General features: G+C 39.7%; 1 protein-coding gene across 1 annotated transcript; it reads right to left on the bottom strand.

Moving 5' to 3' along the window:
• Positions 1-297: 297 nt before the first annotated feature.
• On the bottom strand, positions 298-2,752 carry LOC127529588 (acyl carrier protein, mitochondrial-like). Its single transcript, XM_051933571.1, has 5 exons — positions 2,552-2,752; positions 2,255-2,377; positions 1,577-1,664; positions 1,298-1,407; positions 298-478 (listed from the first exon to the last, which is right to left on the bottom strand). Exons 1-4 carry the CDS (start codon positions 2,702-2,704, stop codon positions 1,316-1,318), a joined length of 456 nt encoding a protein of 151 aa, XP_051789531.1. The 5' UTR covers positions 2,705-2,752; the 3' UTR covers positions 298-478; positions 1,298-1,315.
• Between the last annotated feature and the right edge of the window lie 8,174 nt (positions 2,753-10,926).

The raw sequence follows: 10,926 nt of genomic DNA, 5'->3' as shown, positions 1-10,926 counted from the left end.
TTAATAGATCCAAGTTAACTGCTCATCTGTTTGCTTTCTTTGCATTTCTTTATTGTTTTATTTCCAGTCAAGAGAAAAAAAAACAGTTACGTCAATTACAATTAAGGCAAAAATAAGTCTATTAAATTAGCAGCAGTAACTGGTTATTACTTAAAAAGGGGACCGAAAGGAAAACCTGCAGCAGCTGTAGCACTTCAGGATTGAAGTTTGAAGCCACTGCCACAGATGATCTGCCATCGGGGATGATGCACATACAAGTAAGGAATGTCTCACCCATTAATACCAATACGCTGGCAGGAAAGTTAACATGTTGTTTATTTGAACTCACACGTTTAATACAACCTTTAAATATAAACGCGTTCAGAAAACTGACTGGATGATACACTGAACAAGACAAACTCAAATGTCAACGCCATCTATCAATCCAACTGAAACTCAATAAGTTGCTGGAAGAGATCCAGAGATTTCACTGTTTGACCTGAAATGAAAAACAAACATAACCTGCTCAGCATCAGCACAGTTCGAACATAAGAAATTTAACACACAAGGAGACCAATCAGACCATCAAGCTACTTTGTTTAGCTAATAACTAAGCTGTCCAATATCTCTTCCAGATACTTCTTAAAGCTTGTCAAGGCATCTGCTTCAACTACATGTCTTGGTAGTTTGTTCCACATTCTCACAACCTTTAATGTAAAGTGTTTCTTGGCTTCAGTTTTAAATGAATCTCCCCATAATTTCCAATGGTGTCCGAGTATGTGACTCACCCTTAAGCTGAAAGAATTCTGTAACATCTACTTTATCAATGCCTTTGAGAAGTCTGTAAAAACTGGATTAGGTCTCTCTACATTTAGGTCTACTCTGCTCAAGACTAAACTCACTGAGTCTGTCAGAGTACAATGTGTTGTTAGGTCCTGGAATGCATCAGATTGCTCTTCTCATCAGAGCTTTAAATGTTGATTTATCTTGTAACGTGGTGACCAGAACTGCACACAATACTCCATGCGTAATCTTACCAGTGCATTATATTGTTTGAGCACAACATCCATTAACTTATATTCAACAGTTTTTACAATATAACCTAATATTTTATAGGCCTTTTAATGGCTTCTGCACATCACGAGGATAAACCTTTCTAAATCTAAAAGTACACTTTCTGGAATAAACCTGTGTCTGCTTTTGTCTGTTATGCAGAAGAGTAGTATTTATTTTAAGATAAACTCCTCATGAAAGGCTAAATTTTTGCTCACAAGGATCTCCTCCCAAACAAACAAGTCAGAAAAGAAATTTGCAATACCTTTGCAGAAGAAGGCCTTTATTGATAAACATCCTTCTTATCCGCGATATAATCTACAATCTCTTGAGGAGTCATCAGCTTTTCTGCATCTGAATCTGGAATTTCAAATCCTGCAGAGAAAGTGGGATGCAGACTGTAAACATGATAAAGAACTTTAACTTTGGAAAGAATTCTTGAAAGGATGTCAGGTAATCAATAAACAAGGAGCAGGCTTTTCAGCCAAAAACAAATAACATTCTGTCAAGTGGTCCCAAAAGTATGAATCAAGAGAGCACTAACCAAACTCATCTTCCATGGCCATGATTATCTCAACTTGATCCAGACTGTCCAAGCCCAAGTCCTTCATAAAATGGCATGTGGCTGTTAACTAGAAAAGAAATAAATACATTAAAACCTGCACATCCTCTCGGGCATCTATGACACCTAAAACAATCCAACCCTTTAAATGTGTAAGTGGGTTAGTAAAGGTCACAGAGAGAAAGACTATTCTGGCCACAATGAGAAAAAGACAGGAACCAAACCAGGATGGTTCACCAGTCAATCAATGGCATGCACATAGGTTCAATTTAGCAAAGAAGCTTGATGGACTGAATGGCCTCCTCTTGTTTGTCAAATTTCTCATGTCCCTATTGACTGGCACTATACACATATGCACTCAATTTCAGCAATTCAATCCCAACGGAGCTACCCAGCAACCTAAGCCAATCATTGTTAAATCTCATAAACCTTACCAGTTTCAAGCATACCAGGAGTCACATAATTTGGCATTCTGCAAGCACTTCTGGTAGTATCCAGAAAATGTTCAGAAACTACAATGCAAGAAACTGGGCACTCTGATGTCGACCTCACCAAGCCACGAGAAAACTCATCCAAGTCTCACTGCATTATAAGTTGCATAGTTTCAATTCCACCCGAAGGTACTCAATGCAACATCCACAAAACCGGCCACAGGCATACCTTCTCTGGGTTGATCTTGTCATAAAGCTTCAGGACGTAGAGGACCCTCTCCTGTACACTGTCCAGCGTAAGAGGGGGCAGGTCTCCATACTGTCTGCTTAACTGCGTGACCGGGTTGTACACCTTCAAAATTAAAGTATGCAGGGTATCCGTGACCAAAAAGGTTTATTTTTTCATTTTTATTTTTTTAAGACATGATGCTTTTTTGGCGCAGTACATGACAAAACAATGCGCGAAATCAAAGAATTCTCAAAGACGCTCAGGTCACGGCGACCAACAACAGTTTGCAACCCTTACCTGTGGAAGCGTGCGCCGCCGAGAGTCGGTAATTAAAGAGAAAGACTGGCAGCTGGGAAGCGTTAAAGTTCGGGTACATGTACTGGCAGGGGTGAAGATGGCGGACGACCTAACGAATGAGCGGACACACCGGGACAGAACACGCGCCGCCATCTCTGCAGGAGAAACTATCCCACAATGCACCTACGCAGAGAGCCTTTGACCCAGCATCAGCGCCTGCGCAAAGCTCCATCTGAGGCGAAACTTGAATTGCCAGTATTTAACGTCACTGTAAAGCGCTGGCATGTCAGCATCCAAAGTCAAATACGCGGTTAATCCGCGCATCGTCAGTGTTGGCGACGTATACTAAGGTGAAAGTGCACTTTTTAATATTTTTTTATTTAAAATTAAATAAAACGCAAAATTATAAATAATGAAAACTAACAACCAATAACTGAAAATGACAATTGAACTTAGACTGGGGATACTGGGTCCATAGACATGTATACAATGCAAATACACTATTAAAATTTAAAATGGATTAATAACAATTATTTTAATAATATGATGTTTTAGCAGCTTTACTGTTTACTGGCCTTGACATTCTTTTTATTGTCATAAACTTGCGCTCCGACCCCGAAAAAAGTATGCGAAAAGACAATTTCTCCTCGGGGATTAACAAAGCATATGAAATCAAAAAATAAAGAGGGATTCCATGTCGCGAGAGAACAGTCTGTAATTAGGTTTTGTGCTTATGGTTCTGGTTTCATGAATATGATATTTCCCCATGAGACAAAGTCATTTTAAGGTGTTAAAAAATCAATATCACTTCTTTGAGTGTCCAAAATAAAAATCATATTTTCAGAAATCCGTACAAGCTTATTAAACATACAAACAATAAAGCAACAACCTCTAACCAAAATACCCTTGGAATTGGAACAGCTATAAAATAAATTATTAATGGTGTCTCTTCTTCAAATGAGACACATCATTACAAAATTACTTAGCCATTTGTAATTTTTTAACATTAAAGAATTTTAAAGTGAATTTCCTTAACTTTACTGGGGACAAGAAATTTATGTTTGACAATTCACATATTACTCAAGTTTAACTTGGGATATTAAACTTTCAATTTAACATAAGCTCTTGAAGTGCTTTGATCCGAGATTAAAGCTCTTCTGATAAAGTAATTGTTACAATTCTTGTCCATAATATTAATACCATTGCTTAAAAGTCCATCCATCCATCCATTTTCCAACCCGCTGAATCCGAACACAGGGTCACGGGGGTCTGCTGGAGCCAATCCCAGCCAACACAGGGCACAAGGCAGGGAACCAATCCTGGGCAGGGTGCCAACCCACCACAGGACACACACAAACACACCCACACACCAAGCACACACTAGGGCCAATTTAGAATCGCCAATCCACCTAACCTGCATGTCTTTGGACTGTGGGAGGAAACCGGAGCGCCCGGAGGAAACCCACGCAGACACGGGGAGAACATGCAAACTCCACACAGGGAGGACCCGGGAAGCGAACCCGGGTCCCCAGGTCTCCCAACTGCGAGGCAGCAGCGCTACCCACTGCGCCACCGTGCCGCCCTGCTTAAAAGTCGTGGAGTGTAATTGGGTTTTTAAAAAACACTCAGTCTAGCAGGAATGCTTTTTGTCGCCTTAGTGTAATCTGTTAAAGAAACAGCTACCCCTGTCAAAACAACAAAATCATCAGAAGTGCAAAGATCTCCCTGCTCATTAGGAAGGTCAGAAACAAAGAATCTCCTGGTCGGCCCACTGTTTTATAAATACAGATTTGTTGCCAGATAATATGTGCTCGTGTTCCATCATTTGCAGTTGTGGGGAGAAAAAATATGCTTAAATGCAGTTTCCCATGAGTTGAGCACTTGTTTGTGAAAACTGGAAAGTTTGATCAGGAGTTTACTATATTTGACATTACAGGGCAGCAAAAACTTTTAAGCCACTACAATGGTCAAATACTAAATTTGAGATTCAGTACTAGGAATGGTCTGTGCTAGACAGAAACTTCTTTACCCAATTTACTTTGAATACCTGATTAATAGTCTGAAAATCTGAATCGAATATATTCAGTTTTGTTCTTCCAAATAAACTTAAACAATAGGGAATCATTGGAATTGCACATTCTTTTATGAACATGTGGAGTAACAGCACTGGGTACACTAGACATGCTATGCCCTCAGCCTTTGTCAGTAAGGCCATTCCATAAAGTGTAAGATCTCTCTGCAGCCAACAGTAGTTATTTTTTTTTATTTGGTCTATTTTTGGATCAAAGTTTTTAAATATTCTCAGAACTTATTTTGCATATGTCAACACCAAGATACCTAATGCACTGTTTCACAGATATTCCATTAATGGTGCTATTATCCAAGTGATGCTCATACATAATTTCATTTTTTCTTGCAATCACTCACAAACCAGAGACCCTTAAAAATACTGAGACTTCAAAACCACTGAAGCCAAGATTTCCACTTTGTACATGGTGGACAACTACAACTACCCCAGAAGCCAGTAAGTTTAACTATTCTTGTCACTTAATGCTGAAAGGCAAGACTTCCATTAAATGGGGCGAGGGGCATTTTGATTCACTTTACTGAATAGATTCTTTTGATTCATTTTTAGGATTAGAGGCTGGCACTTATGTAAAGTGTTGGGGGGCATTGGGGTCCCCCTTTGATTGTATCACAAATATATAATTGATGAATTCAAACATATTGTATCATACCTAGGGGTAAATATCACAAGTAAACATAAAGCTCTTTATCAACAAAATTTTGCTGTCTGTATGGAAAACATTAAGCAAGACTTGCATAGATGGTCAACCCTTCATCTCACTCTAGCCGGAAGAATTAACATTGTTAAGATGAATATCCTTCCTAAACTTCTTTTTTTATTTCAAAACATTCCAATATACAGTGGTGTGAAAAACTATTTGCCCCCTTCCTGATTTCTTATTCTTTTGCATGTTTGTCACACAAAATGTTTCTGATCATCAAACACATTTAACCATTAGTCAAATATAACACAAGTAAACACAAAATGCAGTTTTTAAATGATGGTGTTTATTATTTAGGGAGAAAAAAAATCCAAACCTACATGGCCCTGTGTGAAAAAGTAATTGCCCCCTTGTTAAAAAATAACCTAACTGTGGTGTATCACACCTGAGTTCAATTTCCGTAGCCACCCCCAGGCCTGATTACTGCCACACCTGTTTCAATCAAGAAATCACTTAAATAGGAGCTGCCTGACACAGAGAAGTAGACCAAAAGCACCTCAAAAGCTAGACATCATGCCAAGATCCAAAGAAATTCAGGAACAAATGAGAACAGAAGTAATTGAGATCTATCAGTCTGGTAAAGGTTATAAAGCCATTTCTAAAGCTTTGGGACTCCAGCGAACCACAGTGAGAGCCATTATCCACAAATGGCAAAAACATGGAACAGTGGTGAACCTTCCCAGGAGTGGCCGGCCGACCAAAATTACCCCAAGAGCGCAGAGACGACTCATCCGAGAGGTCACAAGAGACCCCAGGACAACGTCTAAAGAACTGCAGGCCTCACTTGCCTCAATTAAGGTCAGTGTTCACGACTCCACCATAAGAAAGAGACTGGGCAAAAACGGCCTGCATGGCAGATTTCCAAGACGCAAACCACTGTTAAGCAAAAAGAACATTAGGGCTCGTCTCAATTTTGCTAAGAAACATCTCAATGATTGCCAAGACTTTTGGGAAAATACCTTGTGGACTGATGAGTCAAAAGTTGAACTTTTTGGAAGGCAAATGTCCCGTTACATCTGGCGTAAAAGGAACACAGCATTTCAGAAAAAGAACATCATACCAACAGTAAAATATGGTGGTGGTAGTGTGATGGTCTGGGGTTGTTTTGCTGCTTCAGGACCTGGAAGGCTTGCTGTGATAGATGGAACCATGAATTCTACTATCTACCAAAAAATCCTGAAGGAGAATGTCCGGCCATCTGTTCGTCAACTCAAGCTGAAGCGATCTTGGGTGCTGCAACAGGACAATGACCCAAAACACACCAGCAAATCCACCTCTGAATGGCTGAAGAAAAACAAAATGAAGACTTTGGAGTGGCCTAGTCAAAGTCCTGACCTGAATCCAATTGAGATGCTATGGCATGACCTTAAAAAGGCGGTTCATGCTAGAAAACCCTCAAATAAAGCTGAATTACAACAATTTTGCAAAGATGAGTGGGCCAAAATTCCTCCAGAGCGCTGTAAAAGACTCATTGCAAGTTATCGCAAACACTTGATTGCAGTTATTGCTGCTAAGGGTGGCCCAACCAGTTATTAGGTTCAGGGGGCAATTACTTTTTCACACAGGGCCATGTAGGTTTGTATTTTTTTTTTCTCCCTAAATAATAAAAACCACCATTTACAAACTGCATTTTGTGTTTACTTGTGTTATATTTGACTAAAGGTTAAATGTGTTTGATGATCAGAAACATTTTGTGTGACAAACATGCAAAAGAATAAGAAATCAGGAAGGGGGCAAATAGTTTTTCACACCACTGTATATCAATAAATCGTTTTTTAAACAGTTAGATTCAACAATAACTTAATTCATTTGGAACTCAAAACACCCACGTATCCGAAGAGCGACCCTACAAAGGCAGAAGGTGGCATGGCTTTACCTAATTTTCAGTTTTATTACTGGGCAGCAAACATACAAGCCATAAAAACCTGGACACAAATAAATGAACATACACAGGCTTGGTCCGCAATAGAAGTAAAATCCTGTAGTACTTCTTTATACTCCCTGCTCTGCTCTCCAATAAATGCAAGTTATCGCAAATATACTAATAACCCAATTGTGCTTTACTCACTCAGAATATGGAACCAACTTAGAAAGCATTTTAAGATGGAAAATCTTTTATCTGTGGCACCTCTGCAAAAGAACCACCTCTTTCAACCCTCGCAAACATATTCAGTTTTTAATACCTGGAAAAGTTTTGGGATTAAAATGCTCAGACATCTTTATATAGACAACATATTTGCATCTTTTGAACAATTACGCTCAAAATTCAACCTCCCAGCTACACATTTCTTTCACTATCTTCAAATTAGAAATTTTGTTAAACAGAAATTGCCCGATTTCCCCCACCTCGCACCCTCTACAATGCTGGAAAAAATACTGCTCAATTTCAAGGAATTAAACACCATTTCCGCATTATATAAAATCTTATTAGAGTCCCTACCTTTCAAAGATCCAAGAGGACATTGGGAAGAAGATCTCTTAATCAATATATCAGAAAAGGAGTGGAAGGTAGGAATGCAGAGAATTCACTCGAGCTCCATATGCGCAAAGCATAGAATTATTCAAAATTATATATCAAGCTCATCTGTCTCGCTTAAAACTGTCCAAAATGTTTCCAGGGCAAGATCCAACCTGCGAACGCTGCAACCAAGCTCCTGCCTCACTGGGTTACATGTTCTGGGCCTGCACCAAACTAACATCATTTTGGACCAAAATTTTTAAGTGCCTTTCAGACAGCCTTGGGGTCACAATTCCTCCTAACCCACTAACAGCTGTGTTTGGTGTTCTTCCAGACGGACTTGAAGTGGAGAAGGACAAACAAACGGTGATTGCATTCACTACACTTTTGGCACGCAGACTTATTCTGTTAAATTGGAAGAATCCTAACTCTCCTTTTATAAGTCAGTGGGAAACTGATGTTTTATATTATTTGAAATTGGAAAAAATCTAATTCTCAGTTAGAGGATCTGTACAAAATTTTTTCAAAACCTGGCAGGATCTAATCAATATTATTTTAGAATAAGAGAAATAACTATTACCGCATTTAATTCCTTTCTCCATCTCTTATTTACCTATATATTTATTTCTCCCTTTCTTTTATTTATTGTTGCCTTATTAAAAAGCCCTAAGCAATTCTCCTTTGGCTGAGCTCTCCTTCTCTGGGGTGGGGTTTGATATGTCTTCAATTTTGTTTGGTTATAAATTGATCTATTTGTATGGAATGATTACAATAAAAATTAATTAACAGACTAACATATTGTATCATGTTCTAAAGCCCGAATAATCATGAGCAGGCTCACTGGAGCCTATCCCAGTCTGCATTGAGAGCAAGGCTGAAACAATTCCCTGGATAGTGGCCAAAGAATTCATACATTATTTTGTAGAAATTATATATATATATATATATATATAGACACACACACTCACCGGCCACTGCATTAGATACATGGGTTGCATCCCTTTTGCCTTCAGAACTGCTGTAATTCTTCATGGCATACATTCAACAAGATGCTGGAAACATTCCTCAGAGATTCTGGTCCATATTGACACGATACCCTCACACAGTTGCTGCAGATTTCTTGGCTGTACATCCATGATGTGAATCTCCTGTTCCACCACATGGCAAAGGTGCTATATTGGATTGGGATCTCATGACTCCACTATACTCGAATGGCCTCCGAAGTTATTGTCTTGTTCAAGAAACCAGTTTGAGTGGTTTTGAGCTTTGTGACATGGTGTGTTATCCTGCTGGAAGTAGCCATCAGAAGATGGGTACACTGCTGTCATAAAAGGCTGGACTTGGTCAGCAACAATACTCAGGTAGGCTGTGGTATTTAAACAATGCTCAGTTGGTACTAAGGGGCCCAAAGTGTGCTAAGAAAACATCCCTCACATTACACCACCAGCAGCAGCCTGAGCTGTTGATACAAGGGAAGATGGAGCCATGCTTTCATGTTGTTGATGTCAAATTCTGACCCTAACATCCAAATGTCACAGAAGAAATTGAGACTCATCAGACCAGGCAACATTTACGGTCTTTCATTGTCCAATGTTGGTGAGCCTGTGTGAATTGTAGCCTCAGTTGATGGTTCTTAGCTGACAGGAGTGGCACCCTATGTGGTCTCCCGTTGCTGTGGCCTATCTGCTTAAAGGTTCGACGTGCTGTGTTCAGAGATGCTCTTCTGCATACCTCAGTTGTAATGAGTGGTTACTTGAGTTACTGTGGCTTTTCTATCAACTCAAACTGGTCTGGCCATTCTCCTCTGACTTCTGGCATCAACAAAGTATATTGTCCCAGAGAACTGCCGCTCCCTAAATATTTTCCCTTTATCAGACCATTCGCTGTAAGCCCTAGAGATGGTTGTGCACAAAAATCCCAGCAGAGCAGCAGTTTCTGAAATAGTAAGACCAGCCCATGTGACATCAACAACCAAGCCACATTCAAAGTCACTTACCTTTGTTCCCGACTCTGATGCTCAGTTTGAACTTCAGCTTGTCGTCTTGACAATGTCTACATGCCTAAATGCATTGAGCTTCTGCCATGTGATTGGCTGATTAAATATTTGTGCTAACAAGCAGTTGAACAGGTGTACCTAATAAATTGGCCAAAAAGGATACATCTCGTCTGTCTGCCCATTTTCTATGTCTTCCAAAAGATGGCTCATCACAAACATTTTTAGTAATAAATATATTACCATTTGTCATTCTAATACTGTTTTTGCGAATCCTATACTAAAAGCTATAAAAGAGAGACATATGCATAGTATCGTGACCTGCAAATGTAAACCAAGTAATCAACGCAGACCTGAGTGTTAACAAGTCTTAGATGGTTAGCACTGCTAGCATATACACAGTATAATCTATACTAATAAAAGGCAAAGCCCTCACTGACTCACTCATCACTAATTCTCCAACTTCCTGTGTAGGTAGAAGGCTGAAATTTGGGAGGCTCATTCCTTACAGCTTACTTAGAAAAGTTCTACACGTAATGGTCATAACGGTCGACAATGTCCGCCATGTTAAACTTTCTTATCTATGGCCCCATGTTCACGAAATTTGGTAGGCGGCTTCCCTGCGTTAACTGAAACCAATGTACGTACTTATTTTGGTGGTATGACGCCACTGTTGGCCACCCTATTGAACTTTCCAACAGTCTTTGTTACTTATGGGCCCATCTTCAAGAAATTTGGTACGCGGGTTCCCAACGCTAACTGAATCCTACTTACGTACAGTACATATATACGTCCATAGGCTGCAGCTCGGTCTCTGTGTGAGGCGGCGTTGGGTCCCCCATCCCCATGCCTCCCTCATAGTTGGCTGCCTGCTTATATAAGGCCATCCGTCGCTCCTGTCTCTTCATTCCCTTCTTGTTTCGCCACGGTATTCATGTCTCCCTGCTGGTAACTGCAGCCTTTTTATTTAATTCACGGCTTCTCTGCTGTTTTATTGTTCGTTTATTACGATTATAGTTATTATGTAGGTATTTTAGACTTTGTTTACATTGTTCAGGTACCCACTTCCTTTATCGTTCCAACCGTACCCCCATTAACATGTCTATCGAGGTCAACACCATCGATCAAAGAACTG

The sequence above is a fragment of the Erpetoichthys calabaricus genome, chromosome 11 (genome assembly GCF_900747795.2).
Source record: "Erpetoichthys calabaricus chromosome 11, fErpCal1.3, whole genome shotgun sequence".
NCBI classification, from domain to species: Eukaryota; Metazoa; Chordata; class Cladistia; order Polypteriformes; family Polypteridae; genus Erpetoichthys; species Erpetoichthys calabaricus.
This window is presented reverse-complemented; position numbering and strand designations above follow the sequence as displayed.

Excerpts from the sequence above, each read along its gene's own strand:
- LOC127529588 (XM_051933571.1), bottom strand. The coding sequence starts at position 2,704 with ATGGCGGCGCGTGTTCTGTCCCGGTGTGTCCGCTCATTCGTTAGGTCG. Across the intron at positions 1,665-2,254 it reads ACAAGATCAACCCAGAGAAG|TTAACAGCCACATGCCATTT; the intron begins GTATGCCTGTGG and ends TTTCTTTTCTAG. Across the intron at positions 1,408-1,576 it reads GGCCATGGAAGATGAGTTTG|GATTTGAAATTCCAGATTCA; the intron begins GTTAGTGCTCTC and ends CTTTCTCTGCAG.